Raw genomic sequence first — 24,857 nt, 5'->3', positions numbered from 1 at the left:
TCCCTTCTCTGGTTTCCTACTATCACAATCCAACCATTCTTTTTTCTCTTGTTTTTAAGGATGTAGGATGTGAGTAAGCACTTATGAATGCAATTCTGCTCATTTTCTGACAGATAAGAAGCACTGATCAAACAAAAGTTCCTTTAAAAACTTGTGCACACTAGTTCTGCATCACTCATAGACCCATCCTTTCCAAGCCAGAAAGTTAGTTCTACAAGCCAACATGTTCAAACACTTAGGCAGGTTACCTCTGCCAAACTGACCTGACAGTACCAGGAATATGTGCTTCCCTTTCACTTTACTGCTCATAAATGTTAGCCCACAGCAGGCTGAGCCACTGTGCCAAAACTATACAGATTAGGGCTCATATAGGCAACCTCCCAGCAATCAGAAAACAAGCACCTCTAATATGTTTTGTTACACATGAAATGTTACATGGAAAAAAGTGTATTGTTTAAAGTTATAAAGATGTTGCCAATTGTTAGCATTTATTACCAAATTGTGTGGTTGAAGCAGCAACTGGTTTGCCTAGGACATACAGGGAAAAATTGAGACTTCTAAAACAGCTAGAAAGCTCAGTATCTTGAATTTATCACCATAACGCCCTTTTTTTTTTTCTTTAAACCAAACAAGCTCTACCAACTCCTTAATATGAGAGTCATTTAGCACTTTACATCATAAACAAACCTACCAACAATGACCGGCCCCAAAGTGACAGATTTCAGATATCCTTGCATCAGGCACACAACACAGAAAAAAACCACGTTATGTACTTGCAAGGAATGAAGTGTCTGTGAGACTCTTCAAATCAGCTTCCAAACTGATTTGCAGAGGAACATACTGTGTATCCTGTAAGACTCAATGGCCAATTGTCTAGGAAATTTGGCACATCATTGCCCACTAAACAAGAACATACTACCTGCAAAGACCACTGATCTGACTATACTGTGTCTTGCTTTGAAGACAGCAAAATTTAGAGTGCCCTTGCAGTGATCTGGACTAACAGCAATTTGACTGCACTACCAAGAGTGTAACCAGGAGGTCAAGACAAGTGATTATTCCTCTTACCTAGCACTTTTGAGGCCACAGCTTGAGTATTGTGTCCAGTTTGGGTCCCCCGATACAAGAGTGACACTAATGAAGCAGACAGAGAGTGGAGGAGGGCCACTGGGGCTGAAGGCACATGACCTGCGAGGAAAAGCTAAGGGAACAGGCCTTATTTAAGCCAGAAGAAGAGAAAGTGAAGGAACAGAGTGGACCTCAACAGTCTCTCACTGTCTGAAGGAATACAGAGCAGTCAGGGACAGACTCTTCTCAGAGGCATGCAGTGGACACTCAGGAAGCAACCATCACAAGTCACAGCAAGGGAAATTCCAGCTGAGCACGAAGGAACAGCATGTTCAGGAGGAGCATAACAAACACTGCAACAGGGCCCCAGAAAGTGGAATCCCCACCCTTGCAAATCCAAAATTTACCTGGACAACTCCCTGAGCAACCTGATCTGACTTTGCAGATGCTCTGCTCTGAGAAGCAGCTTAAGTCAGATGACCTCCAGAGCTCTCTTCTGATTCAATTTTTTCAAAGATTACCAAAGTAAAAAGCAAAATAATTGTCTTGGTGGACTGGGGTTGATTTTGGGTTGGGGGGTGGGAAGGAGGGAGTGGGGGAGAGGCGGGCAGTGTCAGGAAAATGCCCATCTGAAACCTTTACACTCCATCACACATCACAGCTTCCTGAAAACTCCAATGGGAAGACAAACTTAGACCACATAGACAGAGGCATAAGTTGCAGTTCAGCACATGGACTTGCATAAATTCAGGTGGTCACAGTTTGGGGAATTTAAAGAAAGAAATTGGCAAAGTATCTTAAAAAGTAGTTCACAGAATCATAGAATGGCTGAGGCTGGAAGGGACCTCTGAAGGTCATCTGGTCCAACCACCCTGCTCAAGCAGGGTCACCTAGAGCCAACTGCCCAGGACCATGTCCAGATGGCTTCTGAATATCTCCAATGGCGGAGATATTCAATCCAACTATCTCCAACTGAGATAGTTCCTACCTACCTAAAAGCACCATGAAGTCCTTCACTTCATTACTATTTTCTAGCCTAATGACATTTGCACTAATCAAATACACTTGGCCAAAGTATTCTGGAGTGAATTAAGAGGAAGTAAGTAGGAATGAATAAAGCATCTGCATTGCAATTCATGTCTAGTCACAGAACAAAGCTCAGCTCAGGATCTGAGCTGTTCTGAAGAAGTGCTTACAGGTTTAATCTTGCAACTGACACAGCCATCAGTAAGTGTCGAAAGCATTAATTGATAAAGTCTTCTACACAAGTTTGATGTTGTAAGCAAAGGGCTGCAAGTTGCAAAATTTTTATATAAATTTAAAGTTTATTTCAATAGTTAGCTCTACCAATAATTATCAGAAATAGATCACATTCCACAAAATATCCAACTATTTGGTATCTCTGCCATTCCACTGCCGCCATGGTAGCAGCCAACATTGTTTTCCACTCTCTTTTGCTGTTAGGATACCTCTGGGGTACATGTTTTCCTGCTGTTCTCACAATATAGAACTGAATCCCCAAATGCATTCCTTTTGTCCTTTTCTGTAACACCAGGTGATAGGGTTCTGAGAAGTAGAACGTGGCTTTTCAGACAGAGACCAAGAGACTGCCAGAAGCACCACTTCATGACTGCAGCTATTGCAAGAAAGATGTGCCAGCTGAAGCTTCAAGAGCAGACACCCAAGCTGCTAAAGCCAGAAACACGCCTCTTCCATGACATTTGAAAAAGAAACTCCATTCCAATTAGTACTCGCTGCACAAGACAATGGGAACCCAAGGCCTCTGGAGAGCACAGCTGGATGTTACTAGAACATCTACATGATCATCTGTGAAAATTTTTCTTTGATGTATTCATTATTAGTATAACAATAAGCCAATAGTTTTCCACGCTAGTTGAAAGTTGGAGAATAAGGACTGAGAAAATGCAAAAGTCACTCCCTACTACTAGAAAATTCAAAGAAATAATTGCTATGAAGTGCACCAAGCCTTAGTTAATAAGGCTGAAATCCTGAGGGAATGGAGTAGACTTTTTAAAAGGAAGGAACAGAAAGGAAAGAAAAATAAGAGGTTGGGGTGGGGTAGATGAAAGAATGTCATGCTGCATATGCTTAGACTACACTTTAATTGTGGCCAAGGATTTTTGGTCCTGAGGGGATGTGTAAAACGTAATTCCTAGCAGAGTACCTTCTACTCACTCTCTTTAAGAACAAAAGCCCAGATAATCAAATCACAGAGGCTAGCCAGCAAGAGGCAAAAACATGTGCATTCAGAGAGACAAGTAAATGGCTAAGACAGTGTGCACTCTCCCCCCTCAAAAGACAAACTCCAAGCAGAACATAACCCCAAGAACCAGTGCAGTGCTGAATTCTGAATCAGACCAGACACTGCATGAAGAGCTCAAATGCTCAGATGTCTGGGGGCAGAGACCAATATTAAAACCACCTGTTTCATTGTCTGCATTTTTCCTGCTGTATCTGACCAGGACTTCGGAAATCAACATTCATAATATTCACATGAACATGAGATTAGACAGAAAAACAGTTGCTAATAATTAATATTGGAGGTTTTTTAGAAGGGAAGAATCAGCTTCTCTGTCTAGCTGTTAGCAACAATGACAGGAAAAGGCTTCCAGATGACTACAAGCTGCTGATTCAGAAGTTTGCCTTAGAAGGAAGAAAACTCTCAGGCATAGTTAGAGTCTGCTGCTGGAAAAAACACAAATTCAGTCTGAGCTTCAAGTACGCATAAAATGCTTAAAATGAACTATCATCAGGAATCTGGCAGAATTACTTCGGACTAGTGCTCCCCACTCATTCCACTGTAACTCTTCTCATTTTCTCTCTCCCCAAGGAAATTACAGCAGTTGATATAAATAAATGGAGATCTAATCTGCTGCTGCTATAGTCTTGTAACAGTAGCATTAGCATTGCATTTTGCAGAGTACTACCACTCTGGGGAATTTATTTTTGTTCTTACCACTGCCAGTTTGAAAGCTTTCAAAATCCCACAAGCTACATTTCCTCAGGTGCTACTGAATATGAAGTATTTCAATAAAATTGTACCTAAATCAAAAATTCTTTTACAGTTTCCAACATCCACATTTCCCGTTTCCATAAAATTTCCTCTTACTTATGACCTATATCAGAGATATTTTTAAGCTTTTGGACCTAGACAAGGGACCAGCAGACATGGATCATTTTTCCAAAAGTATCAGCAAGCCTTTTGAATGGCCCTACTAATGTAGGGGAGAACAAGAAGAATGTAGGAGAATTTGTCTTAAAAGCACAAACCAAAAAGCACCATCACCATATAATTATACATGGATGAATGAGACCATGTGTAATGGTACAGAGATGATAACCATTTGAAAAGTGATTGCTGCTAAGTTACTAACAGGAAAATGCTTGTTAGAGAGACTCAAATTCCATGCTGCTGCTCACAGCTTCACTAACAAGTCAGCTCTGAAAGAGACTAAACTTCTTAAATCTCAATTCCCACTCACTTGAGCATGTCTGTCCTTTCCTCAGAGGGGCCAATGAAACTTGGGGCAGAAAAGATCAGAGTAGACAGAATTTTTCTTGGGCTTTTAGCAAGCTGTCCCTTAGCTTCTTGAAGTAATGCAATATCCACATGCCTGGGAAGAAGTAGAGAGACATCCGAATTTGAAATAGATCTGCTGGTACTTTGCACAGCTCCTTTAAGAGGCATGATGTACAGTCCCTCCATATATTGCCTGTAACATAATATAACTCATGGGCGAGGTGTAGGCTTTTGCTGTTTTTCCTATGACAACAAATAAAGAATCTGGATTGGTGGCAGTCTGCTAGGCTGAAGTCTTAATTCCTCTTGAGCATATGAGAAGAGCGGCCTTGCACATCATCTCTGTGGTGGGATTATGCATCAAGGAAACCACAGTTTGACATGAAGCATCACTGAAGTCTGAAAAACATTGATTATTTGTCCAAATGAGATTGAAATTCATAGCAATCAGCACTTTGGAGAAGGAAACCATTTACATAAAGACATAAAACTGTGTATTTTTCAAAGGAGGAAAGGTTTCCTAAGGAAACAGGGCTTATGCTATTTTGTTCTTTGTGGCACCTCTCCGTCTCCAAGAACTTTTAAGTCTAATGGCCAATTTCAAATTTGATAGAGGACCTCAGGGTTCCAGAGTTATGGACTGCCTAGAAATATTCTTTTACAAACAGGCAGCCACACAGAGGAGAGAAACACCCTGTAAGTATCCACTGAGAGCAAAGCAGTACCATAATTACACCCCCTTACTAAACATCAGGAAACCCAAATGGGAACTCATCCTTGAACCCAACAAAATCCCAATAATATCACCACGATCTGCTTCTCATGGAACTATTTCAAAGGGGATAAGAACGTAAGCTATAAATAAATAGAAGCAAAAAGAAAGGTCACCTCATATATACATACCTATTTGTGTGCGTGCTTGTATGTATATATATCTATAAAACATTGCAACCACGAACACAGGTCTTGCTATAGATTACATATTTTGCATGAAAAATGTTTGACAGAACACAACCAAAATTTTTTTTATAGCTGCTTCTGGGCCTTTCGTGATGCCAAGACTGCTCTACACATCTTCCTTACAAAAGAGACTTCCCCTGCCATTTTCCCCACTTTAAAAAAATGACTGATACTTAATTTACCATTTGATCAGAATTTAGTGTTAAGTCTGCATTTCCCCACAGGTGAAAAACCCACAGATTTGTTTTCAAGTCATCATTCTATTGTTGAGTACCCACTGACCAGAGGGGAAACAAGGTGAGGACACATCTATGGAGAAGACTTTTTCCTTTTCAAAAAGCAACAGGAAGCAAACAAACATGGTATCAGCAAGATAATACAGCTTGTTTGAAATGGGCAATACAGGAGGAATAAAAGAAAAAAACAGGATCTCCCACAGAGCAAAGCACCCCTTTCCTTTCCTTAAACAATTAAGAAATAAACAACAGTCAATTGGTCAAGTATTTCCGTCTCTTCGTGATTCCTGATCTTTCTGTCGGGCTGTTACCTTTATGCTGATGAATCTAGGCTTTTAGTATAGAGTTCCCACTGAGTACAGCTTGAAAAGCTGCTCTAATGATCATCTGCTGACCTCCTCAGTAGGCACTTCCCACCTATATCCCTTGTGCCAACATCAGCGCTCATGACACAGCAGTGGTCTGGTTCAGTAGCTAGAACAGTAAAATCCCATACAAATTGTAATCAGTCATTCAATATATTTCTTCTAATTTATGTATTTCAACCAGCTTCTTTCTATAGGGGTCAGGTGGGTGCCAGTACAGCCCAAGTAAAGTACAGGACCTCCCCTCTCAATGGCACACTGCCTTGTTTGTAGCCTCAGACTGCAACCCCAGTCAGAGTGGCTGTCTTCTCCTTTTAGAAGTTCTCACTGTTACCAACTAAGAAGTTCCTCTCCCCACAGCTGTTAACCAGGGTGTAGGGTCAGGAAGATGTAAAGAGCAGTCACCTGTGCAGGCTATTAACCTCTTACTGTCTCTCAATGACAAAACCTAAAGTAAGAGGAGACATAACTGGGAAAGCTATTTCTGAAATGTGTTTTGGAAAACTTATGGCTAAGAAAATAATTTACCTGCAAGAAAGGATACCTATAAGTTCTTTTATCTTCTGCTCTGTAATAAACTCTGGGGTGCAAATCATATCTTTTGTGCAATATTTAATAAATTTAGAGAGTAATCTATAACTAGGGCTCACAGCATTGTGGTACTAAGAAACACATTTGTTTTGAAAACAGTCATATTTTTTCATACTAGCCAGGACAACAGCTTGCAACCTGTACTGTTTAAGACTCTTTTTCAGGAAGGTTGAAACTGGCACAAAAAAGAGCTTAAAAGTTTTCCGTCTCGGCCTGAGAATCAAGCAGGTATGTCCGAAGGCTTTTTACAACACAAACTTTGTTCCTCAGTAAGAAGCATGCCTATCTCATGAACTGGAAAAAGAAAAACTGTGACACAGCAGACTGGAGAAACGCAAACTACTTCTAGTACATAAAATTCAAAGCCAAAAATCTGTATTCCCACTCCCTAAATCCCTAATCTTATAAGCAGCCAACTCTGTGTGGGGCAGTTTTAAATGCTTACAGAAGCATCATCGGGAACAATCCATCAACATTTTTACAGCTGCCTTTTTGCCATGCAGAAAGGCCATAACAGTAATTTTATTCATGAACAAAAGCAACTTAGAAACCCTTACTGTGTATTTCTACGGCAGGGAAAATATTCCTATTACATTCCAAAGAAAGCAACAAGTTTATCTGAGCATATGAAGGGGACTCTTCTGTACATGGCTGAAACTGCATGTACCCCAATTGTTCCCTTTTGTCTTCTTCAGCCATCTGTTACTTTACTTTTACAAATACACATTAAATCAAATATTCTATTAGTCAAAATCCTCCAGAATCCATAGTTGCTTTTTCAGTATCTAGACAAGGCCTAGTTTTAACAGCTCAACAAGAAACAGTGTCAGTGCAGCACCCATTGTGTGTAATTTTTAGCGGTGCATTCCTGCTCACTCTCCCTTCCCTCCCCTCTCCCCAGTCGTGCAAGGGATGCTACTAAACTGCAGATCTCCTGTGATGCACTATGAGGAACTGCAAACCTCAAAGTCTCCTGAGTCAGGGTTCCACTCCACCAGAATTTAGCTTCAGTATGTGTCCCTTTGGGCTAATGCATTACTGTCCAGCGGTCTAAAAACCTCCCCCAAGGGCTTACAGGAATGCAGAAGAGAAGGGAGACAGGAAACAGGGCTGGCAGGATGCCTCGGGGAACAGGAGAAGAGGTGATCAGAATAAGGAGGGTTAAAGAAAACTCCCAGCCCTTTATGTCAAGACCCTGACTCTGAAGAGACATTTTCAGTACGACCCTCCCATGTCAATTGCCAAAAGCAATGGGGAAGAAATAAATAAATAATTTCATAGCCAGATAAATTACTCATGTATGTATTTTATATGTATGTAGTGTTATGCATATAGCTGGGATTTCAACTGCCATTTAGATAAAGTAAAAAACAAAATACAACCTCATCCGTAATTCTTGGAAGAAGCCAATTCAAGACAGCGTAAGACATTGATTTTCTTTTTATCCAAGTACAGCAACATATTTGCACACTGAGTGCTTTTCATATATTAAGAAATGCTGACTGCAATAAGCTACTATTCATTAAGAAGTCTTCTGAGCACAGGAAACTCACAATATATTCTTTAGAAGAATAATTCGCTTTCTTCTTTTTAGTTTTTAAAGCTAGACATTGATAAGTACTACTTCCTGAGATAAATGGACTTTAAGTTAGATGACACAAAGAAGAACACAGGAGAAAAGTTCTATTTCTTTACAAAGGCAATGCACAACCATGTAAGACCCCTGGCACCTATACAGCTAATCCTGTTCTTGGAAGGGTTACATTCAAGTAATAATCCTGTCCTGCTAAAAACTGGGTTGTCCCTAACCAGGGCTATTTAGCACGCAGACTTCAACATAATGAAGGCTGTAACTTTATAGGGAGCTGGAGCAGTCTGCAGTACCGTGAGCAGTGCATTCCTGAAACTCTCCTATACCAGTGTAATGTCAACAGAAAAGGCTGAGTGGTGATGTAATGTCTGAGGGCATGCCAGAGTCAAGACACTTTTTGTTTGATTCACAGGGTATAAGTTATTTCTCCCCACCCCCACCTTTTTAAAAAGGGCAATAGGCAGTTGATTTTACAGCTACAAGCATTAGAGAGCCTCACATTATCTGCACAGTGAAAAAAAGGAATGAGCTGATCGCATTTATCATTGTGACACAGGTAACAATTCTTGAGCACGAAAAGCTTTTGGTCTATTTTAGTTTGGAGGGGGGTTTGTGTTTTGTGGGTTGTTTTTTTTTTTTGGAGGGTCTTTTTTTGCTGCTGCCCATTACCATGGCCTCTGAGGCTCCTACACTTAAAAATGCATTTGGGTACCTGAAGCCCTTCAATACTTCCTGTATCCTCAGATCCAAGAAGATACTTTCCATACCAGTCTAGCAACTAAAAATCCTTAGTATTTAAACAACATTTCCCAAATTCTAATGCTGACAAGAAGAATGGAAACTCCCCCAGTACCCTCACACAACTTGAGATTCTCACACATTTTATGATTTGTATGTAAACAAACACTTGTGCACACTAGGGTAAAGTCAGTGGGAGTTAGGTGCATAAATGAACTGCCTTTAAAATTCTGGGCCTGGATGCCTGTACCAGAAGGATGGATATATTATGGTCTCACATAAATCTCTATAGCCAACAGAGGGAGTGGGCAGCTGAGAGTCACGCTTGATCCATCTAGCCTATCTTATCCTTCCTCCCTTCCACAGCTGTATGACTCAAGTGAGCTCCCGGATAACGCAAACGGCATACAATTTTGAACGTGTTTATCTACCAACATCAGAGCTCTCCCACAAAGAAAAGGAAAATTGGCGTCCTGTGAATGAGGTCATTACACTCATGACATGGACAAAAGACAGAGTTCTGAGAGGAGCAAATGAAGGCAATTATAAATTGGTACAAATAAAACACCCACTAAACATTGCCTCTCAAGCTTTGGTAGTTGTAAGAAACAAGAAAAGTCTGACTGTGGCATTTCTAGGAAAAATGCTTTCATATACTGTTCGCCGATTTTCAAACTGGGTTCACAAGGACTAGGGCAATAATACTTTTGGAGGAAAACAACAGTTTGCAAGGACACAAAAAGAAGCAAAGCTGTTCATCCTCCAAGATCCCTGTCACTTAGCTTGTGCTACAACCCACACATCCAAAATACCTGCAACAACTCAAAACCATCTAAGCAATTCAGAATGTGTTCTTTTAAACTTAAAAAAAAAATCATTGGGGTTAACATGTGAATCTTTCTGAGTTTTGTTCCTTAAAGCATAAACGGTATTTCATTCTTTGTTAAATGGTTTCAATCTACTTGCATTACAGCTGGTCCAACAAAACAAGCCGGTATGCAGATCACTGCACACCTGCTGGTAGCAGGCTCCCCTCTAGAGTGAGAAGTCAGGAGTTCTGGATCCAAGTCCTGTTGAGTACCTGTCACAATCTGTGGGCACTAAAAAGACAATGCTGAGAAAAGATTAGCGTACAAAGCCTAACTGCCATCAACAGACAAACCAATCAAACTGTTCCCCAACTAGTAGTCTGTGTTTGATTTGTGCAAAGAAATTGTATTAATTTAACACACGTACCTTGTCAAAGTAAGAATAACACATCTGATCATTATGGGAACTTAAATATTTAATTTCTTAAAATACAAGGGTGATCTCTAAGAGAACTCCTAAGTTTTGTGTGCATAGCTCGGAATCTGTTAATTTTTGCCATACTAGAATCCAACAGCTCCATATGGAACATGGTGTTATTTACCTTCCCTGTAGATTTTCACCACTGTGTTACAGCAAACTTCCAAAGGCAAGTACTAAGATACTAACAGTTGTGGGTTTTTAAACCCTGATGGTCATGATTTACAGGAAAACTTCCTGTGAGTAAACCATTTTCCATGTACAAACTTCATAGAAAGATTAGCAAAGGCTGTAGTTCTGTGAGGAGCTGAGTCTCACAACGATGAAAGGCCATCTCTCCATCTCTCAACCACTCCCTGATCCCTTCCTTATATTGTCATTCAAATGCTTGCCAGAGCTCTCTGAGTGTCAATATAAGTCATTAACCCAGAAAAAGTAGTAAATGCTTCTGCCAGGTTAGGAAGTTGAATCAGCGAAAGGTCTTGCATCACCTCTGCTGGATAAGAAAGGCCTCCCCCTTTCAGCAGTTCACTTTTTTCCCAATGCAACTGCATTCTAAGCACTCATGAGTTAAGGATATCCCTTTCTTGTTAGGGTTAAAATATAGAATCAAAATGCAACTTCATCAGATGAACTAACTGTGCAGACAACACATAATAGTATTTGAACACAGGAGAGAAGCATTTTTAAACTACTAGGATCTGTATGAAGTATTAAAACCTAACTATTTAAGACAGCTTAAAAGAAAAAAAAAAGATTGAGTCATCAGTTTAATAAAGATAAAAAGAAAAATCGAAGACAGAAAATCAGAGGTGCAATGAGAGAAAATTTCTGAAGCCTTCCTACCACAAGTGCCACGCATAATTTGAACACAACTTTCTTATCCTTAGATCCCTTCAAATGAGCCTAAGCCCACATGAAGTTTTGATCCTACAAAGAAATACAAGCAAAGAATGCTATGAAGCTCACTTTGCATGGATCTCTAATGAAAGACATTCTTTATTAAGGCAAAGGACAGCAATATTAAATGGGAGAGGGGGTTGGAATCAGATTAAATTGGAAACAGATTTATTTCTTTTTTTTGTGAATTCTCATTTTCAGGGGGAGTCTTGTATACATTATTTCATACTCACAAAACTCACCAAAAAGCAAAAGCACTTTAGTTGCATAGACAGGCAAAACTCAAAAAACATTGTAAATTTGTTTTATTCATCTTGTGTATCTTACAGTAGGTTCCAACTCTAACCTTCTTTCCTAGATTCACGTGGAATTGGAACGGGGTTCTCTGTAAAAGGCAGTCCCTAAGGACTATCCATAGTGTTGACAGTCTTAGACAGGTGAATTTGAGCATTACTGGACAGTTTCAGACATACACAGCTGGACCACATGTTGGCATTTTCTGCGACTTCATTATCTTTTTTCCTTCCAGTTAGAGGATAGGTAGAAGCAGGTATCTAAATATCAAGTTCCACATCTCTCTAATATTCCATATTAAACTTCATCTTCCCTATTAGCTTCCTATAGCATTTATAAGGGAATATAAATGCCTTTTGCTCTGACTTCCAACTGGTTAGTAGCATTATGTGCTGCTACTTATCTGAACAGAAAGTCCGTCAAGCCAAAAGAATATCAAATTTTTTAAAAATGCAGGGTTCTGAAGTACCACATCAACTTGATACAGAACAGCCATATTCTTCCCATTAAAATAAACACCACACCCATAAGAAAATGGCTTAGAAAGCACAACAACAGACACTGAGGCTTTTATCTAGATCTTCAGTAACCGATGAGAAACTGAACTATATGTCAGAGTGTACACAGGTCTACTCTGACTTCGAGAGGAGAAAAAGAGTGTCATCTTTAGGCTGTCTAAATAATGGACCAAAAATCATCAGCAGTTTTCTTTTTAAACAATAAAGAATGGGCAAACACATGTATAGTAAACCACTCTTTTTTTTACGATGGTTTCATTATTGCATTTTCACACTCCTTCTGCCAAAAACTACGTAAAACTCAGAAACACTGCTCAAGTTCAGGGATGTAAATGTATTTCCTACTTGCAATCTGAAAGAAGCTCAACTCTGCCTCCTGCAGCAGCAGCAATAGAATTAATGACGAAATTCTGACTGCAGGAATTTTATTGATGACAGCAAAGAAATTTTCAGATCTTAGTTCTATACTATCATGGCTTGAAAATACATTTTTTGTCCTTAAACAGTGTTAGCGGTTATTAAATACAGCTGTCCAAAGACAACATCCAGCTCTAGAATCATACAAACTGCTGTTAGTCACTTTATGTGTGACCTATCTGTTTGTGATTAGTAGTAGGGACAGAGTCCTGCCTCAGCGACTATTCCTTCCTAACCACCCACCATCACCACTTACAGAACACTGAACTATAAAGACCTATAATCTGATCCAGTAGTATCGTATTAAAGGACAAACATTATAATTTGAATTAAGAATCAATAACTCTATAAATCCACAATATTTATGTTTTGTGGGATTGCCTCTACTGCACTCAGTAGCAATATTGAAATGAAAGGAAGATGCTTCCTTATTATATGTAGATAATATTGTCTACTCATGGATCTTATATTAATTGGACTTTAAAAGCCTCTGCAAATATTTTTCTTGTGAATATCACCTTCCAAGTAAGTATTAGATCACATCAAACAAGAGGTAAAATTTATCACATGCTTTGGTATATGTTTTTCTTCTTTCAGAGCCTACATTGCAAAACAGTTCTGAGGTAAGCCTACACGTGTCCTGCCTCCTGTTTTATCTCCTGAATCAGAAAAAAAAAACCCAACCTTACAGAGGTGTTTTCAAACACTCATGGAAACTCTGGAGACTCAGGACAGCATAGCCTGCTTATTACCTGATCACGATCACCTGCAAAACAGCAGCTCTTCATAGTACATGAGTTGAAGTACCCTTGGTTGTCAAACTGGAAGACAGGCAGCCGGCAGTGGATGTCATAGAGGACCGGGGGAAGGCGCCGACGCAGCGCCAGCAGCTGGGTTCCATTGCTGTTGAATCGGACACTCATGGCACTCTGAAGGGAGAGGTTTCCACCATAGCGGAGCAGCGAACTGGGAAAAGACAGAGGGAACAAGTGAGATGGGCTGTGCATATGAACTGAACTACTTAAAGATGGAAGTCAGTCCTTAACCTTACTGAGTTATTTCAAACAAACGAGCCCAGTAAACTATAATCTTATTTAGTTTCTGCTTCAAAGCATCAATTCCTGAACAAACTTGATTCATAACCTGAATGACAAACTATCAAAATACTAAGACTATAAAGTCTTCAGAAGAGTAAAGTTAAAGACTGAGAGTAGCTTTGTTAATAACATATATATTTTCTGCACAGGAGCAAAGTCTCACAGAGTAGCTTTAGCCTTAAAAAGGCTGTTCTTGTATTTCTGGGATGTCTGCATTTGAGACTGACCCTACTAGCACTCAGGTCTTTTTGTTCAGCTGGTGCCTGAATCCAGCCAGCCCAAACTTTTTTTTTTTCCTCTGCTCTGGCATTTTCTCCAATTGTAGATACTCTGACCATTATCTCACTTCTGCTTCTATTTACATTTCTACAGGGCATCAGCAGATATTTGAATTCTAGATCTTCAGTATCTTCAGTACAATCAGTTCCAGCTGTCTTAAATAAAAGGCCATCTTACTAACAAGTTATTGCAAGAAATGCTAAAATAAGTCACTTAGCTAATCTCAAACTTGCTCCATCTAAAAATATTGCCAAGTAGGCAAGACAATTATGCTACCACATTACACTATTACCTAAAACTCTCACACTGTTGAGTTAGTTAGTTTCCTTGTCCCATATAAGGCTGTATGATCAGAGCTGGAGTATTTGTATCAGTTCTTATCGACATATACAAGCCAAAAACAAAGGGTCACAAGTTTCCAGGCTCTCTCTTTAAAACAATATATAACAGAATATGGAATTTGTTCCATCCAGGAACCTAAAGATAATCAAAGCATACCTAAAATTCAACTTGCATTGTACAGGCTCTCTGTTTTTTTCAAAGACTTAATTCAATCCCTGTACTTGAAACGATTGTGTGTATGGAAAGAGAGACAAAGAAGGAAGACATTTTATCCCTTTTTTGTTCAGTGATCACTGAAACGTCCCTAAGCAGTAGCAGAGCTCGACCTTTTGTTAACAGGTTTTGAGCAATCCCCATCAAATCTTGTTAAGAGCTGTGACTTTTATGCACCTTCTGGACCAGACAAGGCATGCCAGCATAGCATTTGCAGATTCTAGAGGGAAGTTTATTCATAGATTTTAATGAATTATACTTTATGATGTAGCACTCTGCCCCAACATTTGTGAAAAATGAGTCACTCCACATGGATGGGAAGCCACATTCCATGCAGGTTGAAGCACGCATCATTACATGAGATACTGTAAAGTTAAAAAACTATTGTTCCTAAGCCAAAGTTAAACAAAACCAAAAACAAAATAGAAAACTCCGCATAATGAATGCACTAGAAATACACTGCTCTCACACACACGCACTTTGTGAACTGAACAGTCAAAGCCAGGGTGCCACAAAGGAACCAGAAGTCACATTTTCAAAGCCAACTAGTAAGAGCTTCAAGCTGAGCACCAAAACTTCTGAACGCCTGTATCAGCATGAAGAGTCCTGCTCTCTCACATGTGTGTGTGTTCTCCTCCTCCTAGGGAAAGCCACTGAGCTTCTCTTAATAGTGTTTATGGTTTTTAATAAAAACATGAGAAAATTTAATACTAGAAACTCTTACCTTAGAGACAAGGATTTAGGATCTCCCTCATCAGCCCTAGTTTCTGTTCATCAAGATCAATAAAGTACTCAGCCAGCTCAAAATACTCAGTCAGGCATTTGAAAAAAAAAAAACAAACCCAAAACAACAAAAAAAACCCCAAAAAACACATGAGACTCTTTCCCCCTCCCCCTCTCCTGATAGGTTTGTGTAAGCCAAAAATAATTCCTTAAAACAAACAAACAAACCAAAACACACACACACAAAAGCACCAAAAACCACACCACAAAAATTAAACAAACAAACAAACAACCCCCAAAAAAACAAAATCCAGGGTTTTTTGGCTAAGAAAGGTCAATTTTTCTATAAAAATATATGAGTTCTCCACCATGGATAAGAACACCATAACATATATGACCAACCAGACTTAATGTTAAGGTGCAGCCACCGCTGCACCAAGACTAAGCCCCTCTCCTCATTATGAGTTCTTCTCAATTGAAACTGCAACCCAGAATTCTCTCCTGCCTACAAGTGAGCGAGCCTACCAGATGCCCCATCCTTTCAAATCTTCAAGCAAAGTTACCATGGTTACTATTATTATGCCCTGCCTGAAATATTTTGAGATTATATTTTATAGTAATAGTAGTGTAATATTAAACTAGCTTCCATTCTGCTTACAGATCTTTTCCTTAAGCTCCTATAGCAGTCAAAGCTATCAAAGAAAACACCTCTTGGAGTTGAATTCTGTATTGTGTTTCAGTAACTTTAGTGTAACAAAGCTCTAAAAGAATATTTTACTTCAGAAATTAAATGAAATAAGAAAGGCTAGAACTTCAGAAATTATGATCATATACACACACAAGAAGCCTAGAATTAAGGAGCTGCATGGTTAAAACCCCTCAAAAGATCCACAGCTTTGCCTACCTCATACCCTCACTCCACACAATTTGGCCACACGTGTAATGGAAATACAGTTTGTCCTGCAGCTGCTTGAACATTTGGCTCAAAGGAAAAAGAAAAACAAACAACCCAACCCCCAAACCCAAACCCCACACTAATAAAAATGGCAGTGGGCTAAGTTTGGCTGAGAAAGAAATGCTAAAATAGCCATTTGCCATTCATATATGAGCGACATGCTGATGACTTTCCCCACTTGCCTCAATTCTGTCCCCAGAAATCAGACTCTATAGCTCCAAGTGCAGCATTTTGCTGCACTAATCACAAGACAGTAGGTTTCTGTTTTCCCCACCCTGCTGTGTCCTGCTTGCTTCCTCTCTGCCTCTTTGAAAGGGTTTGTTAAATTAACTGACAGTGTTTTCCTTTAACAAGCTATGAAAAGAGGCAGCAGGTAGTTAGATGAGGACGAAGAGAGACAAACTGTCACCAAAATCCCCCAAACATCCATTTCCTGACCCAAACAGAGGAGAAATATTTGCTCCTTCTCTACTCCTACAAGAGAGCGTCAGAGATATGGTCAGAAATATGGGGGGGAGGGGGAGCAGGGGGCAGGTATGGAGGGAGTACAGCTCATGGCTCCATCTTGGTGGAAAAGCTAGGAACCTAGCTCACAAATAGAAGACATGAAGCGTTTGAGAAATCTCTCTTCCTCTGCCTCCTATTGCCGGCAGCGCACATGGTAGCAGTATTTAGAACTGAGTAACACCAAGACTTCAGTATTTTCCATTACAAAATTTAGTTGATTACAGAACAACCATGCTGGCTTTAGGAAGAAAACTAATAATTGCCCAAGATGTCTTCTAGAGTATTCCATCGCCATCAAAACTGCAGGAAAAAAGCACTCAGCCTTCTCCAAGAAAGAAGGTGGGGGAAGTTATGTTATTTTTTACAGTATTAAACCAGTACTAATACTCATTAGTACTAAAGAAGATGTCTGAATCAAGAAGCTCTAAAGATCTTCAAACTAATCAGAACCAGAGCTTTTGCTTTTTTTCCTTTTTTTGGGGTGGGGAGGGACGAGGAAGGGGAGAGCTGTGTTTAAGCATGTTCAGCGTTCAAATGACTACCTCCAGTTTCCCGGTTGCATCATGGTGCTGCTCTGTACCTTTAGTCAGTGCTACTTTTGGATTTTTTCACACAGGATTACGTGGGGCAGTGTAGACATGCTCGGATATGTTGCTCATGTTAGAACTGCCACTTCTGCCTGCTCCTTACTGCATGCTCCAGCAAAGGAATTTCAGAGGCAACACCTTCTTGCAGTTACTAAAAAGTTTACTGATGCATCAGACTAAAGCAATACTCTCCTCTCGAAGACACAGACCATGACAGCTAGTGAAATCTGAAGACAATTCTAAAAGGGCACCCCTGAACAAGATGGGTGCCCTTTCTGCCAGAGGCATTATCTTTATGAACCCAGACCCAGACTACTCTGGGATATAGTCTGCTTCCAAATTTGGCTCACCCAGCCAGCCATGGAATGCTGATGTTGCCAACCAGCTCTGGACGCAATATAGAGACACACACATTTCTGAGTTTTTAAAAAAGTCATCTTGTATGATTAAGAGAAATATTTAGTCCACAGATGGAACATTACAACCCAAACACACATGCTGGAGCTGGAGGGAGGCTGAGGACGGAAAGAATGGACAGTTATGTGCAATATGGTCATTTCCGTAGTTGGATATGCTGCACACAAGCAGCACTCAAGTGTTAACTAAATACCAGCTCAGCCAAACAATGGAAGGCTTTCAATCCAAGAGTAGCACCACTAATGTAAATAAATCCATTTCTGCTGGCAGCTAGTGGGGTGAGGGAAGAAGTAGTCTCACTGCACTCAGAACTTGCAGGAAAAGTCTATACCTGAAACAAGCGTTTTCCTCTCCTTCTCTCTCCCCTTTTCTAAACAAAGGGGTTGTTTCATTCTTTTTTTAAAAGTTGACTGCCTGAATGGTAACATAAGCTTAACCCAGGCTATTCAAAAGTTAGCTTGGCAACAGACAGTGGCCATTAAAACTCAGAGAAGATCAGTGTCTTGGTAGAAATAAAATAAAAGCAGCATGCATGACAGCATTAAATAGAACCATTAAATAAAACCATTGAATAGCTTCTCTTGATAAGCCACAAATCTGACAATGAACTGCAGTACAGACACTGTCCTTGGGAAATGAGTGTCATTTAAGACGGAGAAGGAAGGAAGGGAGAAAGTGTTGATATCATAAACAGCAGTCTGTGAAACTAACTTAATGAAAGAATGACCTTAAAAGGAAAAAATGAATTGAATGCTCGTAACTAATACACGCCATTGCATACAACTGTGTTTGTCAGCATTTCTGTAACCACAAAATTGAGGAACTTCTAACTGTGCAAAAAGAACTGGAATGAAACTTGGCAAACAGAATCTTGGCCTGGAAAACCGCAGAAAGGTTTGGGGTTTTATTTGGAAGAAATTTATTCTGTGTGTGTAAAAACACACACAATTCTTACTTAGTCTGGAGCAAACACTTACAAAGAGCCAAATTAACCAATAATAGAAAGGCAAGCACAAGATCAATTAACATGCTTACCTTTTTTTTTTTTTTAAAGTAGATTACAAGTCTCACAGAAATCTCAAGATAGTTTCTTTGAAAAGCAGGTAAGTCATGTCAAAGTGTATGGAGTTTCTCTATATGTATTCAGAAGTGTTAACAAATGTGAAGGACGTCTATCAGTGTCTTAAGATTAAAAAGGTACACAAGCCATACTCAGGATTTTACTATTTCTCAGCAACATGCTCATTTTTCTAAATTCTGTCATCACTATTTCTGATTATCTCACTACCTTTACAAGAACTCTCTTCAAGAACTACATCACCCAGAATCCTTAACAGGAAGTGGGGGGTATTTGCTTGGACTTTCAAAGAATAACCAAAGAAAATAAAGGCTGTGTATTGTCAGCAAAACTAAACACCTTTGCTTTCCTTTGAAAGGAACACACAAGTAAAATCAACTGCATCCACCAAGACTGGAAAAGTAGGGAATTTAGGGTGAAGATTCTACATGCTCAAGAACGTGTCATTCCTTCTGCTCTTTGCTGTTAGGGTCAGGAACATGTAAATTAGTATAAAAAGGAATCCCCCATCATTAATAAACTTTCATGTGTGGCAAGCTCGAAGGTGAACAGAAGCTTCACATTTCCCTCCAAACCAGGAGGGCAACAATTCATTATTTTTTTTAATAAGAGAGGTTCTTATCTGATAACTGACTTCAGCATCTGGAGCCTTAAGAATGTCAAACATCACCAGATTTACATACCCAGAGCAGCCAGAGCTCATAACAGCAAAGGCTTGCATGGTTTGGCCCTTATGATCTAATTGAATCACTGAATGCTAATGTTGCTTCACCAGTGATCTCAGGCAGTTCTCCAGAAAGCATTAGGTTTTCCCTTATTCTGCCTTCATTCACATGAAAAAACCTACAGAATTTCAGTATTTTGAGGAAGATGACAAGAGCAGAGGCATAAAGTATACGGAACTCTCCCCCTCATCTGTATTACTTTTATCCTTTTAGGACTTAAGGCTTACCTCTGCCATTACAGTGATTAAACAGTAGCAAATGACAACAAACAAAGAAATCCCCTATTTGTTTGAATGTTGCACATCCTCCTCCAGCTCTATCCCAGGTTTGTTTTGGTCTTATTATAGACCTGTTCCCAAACATTCTCACTGTCCTAGGCTTGCCCTCACTACAGATCTGAGAGTCAGCAGGCACAACAGTGTCCTATTATCACCCTCTGCTTGAACCACCTAGGTGTTACTGTAATGTAAGCAATAAATGAGATCCAGTAGACAGTAAAATAGTTTTGCAGGAAAAGAAAAAAAAACATTTAGCCAGATTAAAAAAGAAAATAAAGTAGAGAATACAAAGTAAAGAGCAACTGTCCAACAACCACAAGCAAGCTAGCTAAATCACCTGATCATTTTCCTCCTTTTCTAATCCCTAAATTCTACAGCTGGAGTCCATTATTCACCCTGTTCAGAAATAGTACCCTGTAGGATGGAGTACAGACTGTGAGAGAGAACACTGCTCAGCTGAATCCAGCAAAACACAAAGGAGTAGGTTCTGTCAGATAACCAGACAGAGAAGATGCAAATACAGCCAGACATGGCATGGGAAGATGACCTTTAGGCCAAATGAAGGAAGAGGAGCCGTTTCCAAAACGAAGCACACACTGAAGTCAGTATAACACAAAGAACACAAATACCAGAGAATGTTACCTCAGAAAAATAATCTCAGTGTAAATGTTGGTAATTCCTCCTGAAGAGTAAATCCATTTTCACACCTTAGTGTCTATGCAAAAGCAATCACATATCAATACTGCAGTAATATGAAGCATTTTTTCCTACACACATTTCTGTGCTGCGATTCTTGTATTGCATTAGGAAAGTGAGTAACATCAGCCATAGATTTGTTCTCTCATCCAATAATATACATACACTCGCCCCCCAATTCTTTTCTCTAGCAAAGCTGCATGAATTTTTAATTTACCAAAGCTACAAAAGCTGAAATTAAAGAAAAGAGCAGCAACAAGAAAGCAGGCTTTTCTTTTGACAGGAAAAGTGGCAAGATCCAAGATGCTCCTGCAGAAGCACGGTCCAGTCTTGAATCAGTAAAGCTGTTGCCTCTAATAGGTACAAGGTGAACAGAAATTATCATGTAAAGCTAATTGAATGCAACCACACACACAACTTTGGTCTCATCAAGTTGGTTCCACCACAGTTTCCCATAGACTGATGTTTCATAGACTAATTCCCTTATCTTACAATAAGGTTGAACTAACATTTCAGATGTTCTCCCAGTAAATGTACTAAGAGGATCTCTCCCTTGTATTCAGTCACCAATAATTTATTTTAAATGTTATTTTCTTTTTTTAAACAAAAAAATGGTATCTCTTTTAATTCCTTTCCTCATTTTAATTCCCTCCTCATTGAAATGAGGCATAAAGGTGATTAGGGCAAGGCTTATATGATCGGAGACCTATTTCCTTAAGAAAGCAGGCTACAAAAACCCATTAAATCAGAGCTTCTTTTCAACAACAGATTACTATTTTACACATTTTAAATTTGCATTGCATAGACAATATTTTGCACTTTAAATTCTTGCTTTAGAAAGACCTGTGTGTTAGAGAATTTCAAAGCTAACAAAAAGATTAAGCATCATGAGACTTTTGAAGTAGGCAGTATTCCCTTTCCTTGATACAGGAAAAACTGAGGGCAAGAGAGGTCAATCAACAGACCTACCCAACACTGTCAAACAAAACCAGGTTTCCTGACTTCTTGTTTACTGCGTGAAGCTACTTATATTCTTGAAAATTATAAACCTGAATACCACCACTGCTTCTGGGAGCAAGCTGGATCCCACAGAGCAAAGGGAGAGTACCTAGCTTAAAGTGCCTGGCCAGAACCAAACCAGGGCTAATGTGGGGACGCTGATAGGTGTGAAAGTTTAATCTTCAAATCAGAAAATCCCCATGCATATGATGGATGGGTAACTATCTGCAATGGATATTAATTAACGAAGGTTTGAGAAAACTACTAAATCAAGACAGGAAAAGCTGAACAGAAGAAGAGTCACCATAGCCCTGAGAACAACAAAGAATTAAAAGCTGAACTACTAAAAATACACATTTTTATTATACAATTTGAACCTCAGTACTACAAAACTCAGTTGTGTGTCTGATCAAGAGATCTGGGGATGCTAGAGGAAAGTCAAAAATCTTTCATTCCGTCATTGAAAAAAAACTTCAGTGAAAAAGTGAAGATCTTTCATTGAAAAAGATCTTCAGTTTGCACATCAGTGGACTAACCTGAATACACTCCACTACCTGAAGGATGCCAGCCTAAACATAGAAAAAGCTAAGCTAAATGCTCTATCCCAAGAGGGGCTGACAAGGTCAAGCACAAAGCAGGACTGCAAGTGAGATGAGGAATGTGTACATCTAAACCAGAAGCTAAGCGAGAGGGCCCTTCCTACAGTACCATCCTAGTTAATTCCACAATACGGACACGACATGAAGGTGGGAAAAAGAGACTACAGTACCTGCTTCACACACTTGAATACCAGAGAGTATTCGGCAGACTTGCACACTTAAGTATTTCTAGACTACCTATTAGTTGGTGGTCACACCAGCAACAGAAAAGAGCACTTGCTTCAGAGTAAAAGATATCTAGCAATAAATTCACTGATTTACATCTTTTGCAACTTTAGTGCAGCACTTTGCCTTTAAAAGGGAAAAAGAAAAGAAAGAAAAAAAGAGAAAAAAGCATCACCTGGCTGAAAGTGGCAACCATAAAAAAAAGGAGTCCAGGAAAGTGCTCTTCCCAGCAGAAATACCACTTAAGTCATCAGCATGACTAAAGCCTTAATGATTGTCACCATCTCTCTTTGCCCAAAGTCAAAAAGGCTTATTTGCAAGTACTCCTTTTTTTCTTCAGTGGCCCCCAGTAGAAAGGCAGAGGAGACTACCTTAGATATTTCTAACACTAAAGAAGTCATTTGATTTTGGCTAAACCTGTGGCAAACAGTTTGGAGATTTATTTATGATTACAATGAGGAAAACAAAGCCAAAAACCATCCCCAAAATACCACTCCCCCAGATGCCATTACCATTCAAAAGTTCCTTCAACACATCCCAAAGTTTTCCAGAAAAGAATAATTCAATCCCCATGAACTTAAGCAACAATCAGCTCACTTAAAAGGAACTTCTACGAAATAATGGAAAACAAATAGGGGAAAAAAAAATCTAAGTTTAGCTTCTGTGTTATTTGGGGCAAATATGCCAAGTTGGACCTGGTCAGGAGATCTTCAAATTCTAGGCTGAGACACAGATCAGTTGAGCTGCCTCAGTAGCACAGAAGCAAAATAGACAAGTATGGTACACCTGTGGGATGAGTTGTATTTCCTGAACTGCAAGAGAAGACAAATAGTTATTTGAACTATCTGAGATGGTGTGGTTGACCCATACTGGTGAGTGTCTAAATAGCACTTAAAATTTGTTATACTGTAACCTAGGTAAATTAATTACTTTAAGCAGCATAAAGTTAGTCAAAATTCACAACAAATGGTTCAGCTGGGAAGGGAAATAAATGAACTGCTAAGCTTGACAATGAAAAAGTGGTTGCCAAGATACACACATTTTTCCTGCAATCATTAATACAGTGCTCTGCTCAGAGCAGGACTGACAAACGTCTCCAAACAGAAACATGCAGCACACTTCTGTTGCACTGAAATAATTTAAACAGGTAGTTGCCAATTCAGTGATGTAGAGGACTCATCCATCTGCAGGAGCTTTGGCAATCCCAAAGCACATGCATTAAAAGTGATTAGAATCACAAGGTTCTTTCCTTTACATACAGAATCAAAATGCAAAACAGTCGAAGAAAAACCTTAAATCTCCACATACTATTCCTGCCATCCCACTCTTGTAGCCATCATGTAACATCTTATTAAAAACCTGTAAGGAAAAAATAATTACAGCCAAAGATGCTACTTTGAGAAAATTCCCAATGCACCAATTCTAGCCTCTAAAGAGCCCTGAACCTCACTAAACTCATTGTCAGAAACAAACCCTGTGGTTACCCCCCGGATTAATATCCCCTGCAACACAATCATCAACAATACTGGGTCCTATACTTGCACTTCCAGAAGGTCAGTATTTCAGCCAACATACCAGACATCTTGGTAACACACAGATAAAACCAGGCAACAGCTACTTTTTAGAGTGAGCTCAAGAACGTAAGCGAGAAAGGATAAAACTCAGGATGTGCATGAGCATTTCTCAGAAAATAACTGCTATCTCTATTCTTCTGGTATGATCTTTAAGGATCAAATACCTTCAAGGTATGAGCCTAGAAACTAAAATTGGCAACCACTAGACACCTAAATCTATGGACTAGGCCTCAGTTACAATGCTGGTTTTATGACCTTAGAATACCTTCCACATCACCACACAGGTTTTCTAAAGTCCTCTCTATGCAATAGGCTATAAATATCACCTGTGGTACAGACAGAGCTGCAAATACTCATCATCTCCCTTTCCCTTGCGCTCCCACCCATCAGCAAAAAAAACCCCCAACAAAATAAACCATGCCTGTATTCAGAGGTAATACTTAGCCCTCTCTTGCAAAGATGGTCTATTTGACATGCATCTAACTAAACTCTGAACTGTTCTCAAACTGCCTGTAGTTCTGGCAGCTACCACTTCTATTCTATTTCAAAACTGACAAAGGACTTGTGAACCTGAAACCTAGCTTTTCCAACTACACATCAGTGTAGCAATCTAACATAAACCACCTGCAAGACTTCTACGTCCTTAGATTATCATGAGTACAGAGATATTCCATACCTCTCTACTGAAAGAAGTCATGTAGTACATACAGTGTTTTCCTCTTGCCATCAGAGACCATTACACTGATCCAGAAACAAGAAGGTAATACTCATCAGGTCTTTAAAAGGCTGTGAACTAAATTAAACAAATGAAACTATAAGGCAAAGCAATCAGGAGCCAAGAACTGGATTTTCAGAAGTACTGAGTACCCATGATTTCCAATAGATTTTGACCAGAAGTTATGCATTCAGTACATTGTTTTAAGAGTTGAATTGTGTTTTCTTGCAGCACAATGACTAAGCTGAACACCTAGTAATTAGCACTTGGCAGAAAACACTCTGTTCAAGACAAAGACTTTAAAGAACACACTGTCAGCTGGAGACCAGCAGCACAGTACAG

The 24,857-nt window shown here is 39.4% G+C and overlaps 1 protein-coding gene across 2 annotated transcripts in view; it reads right to left on the bottom strand.

Annotated features, from left to right (window-relative positions):
• Positions 1-24,857, bottom strand: part of DCAF5 (DDB1 and CUL4 associated factor 5) — a 76,315-nt gene that overhangs the window by 21,297 nt on the left and 30,161 nt on the right. For both annotated transcript variants that reach the window (XM_072866102.1, XM_072866104.1), the window contains exon 6: positions 13,259-13,472. In XM_072866102.1, the coding sequence (XP_072722203.1) occupies positions 13,259-13,472 (214 nt within the window). The remainder of the gene's footprint in view (positions 1-13,258; positions 13,473-24,857) is intronic.

Source organism: Ciconia boyciana, chromosome 6 (assembly GCF_034638445.1).
Source record: "Ciconia boyciana chromosome 6, ASM3463844v1, whole genome shotgun sequence".
Lineage (NCBI taxonomy): Eukaryota > Metazoa > Chordata > Aves > Ciconiiformes > Ciconiidae > Ciconia > Ciconia boyciana.
Note: the sequence above shows the minus strand (reverse complement) of the source record. Positions and strands in the feature narration are given on the sequence as shown.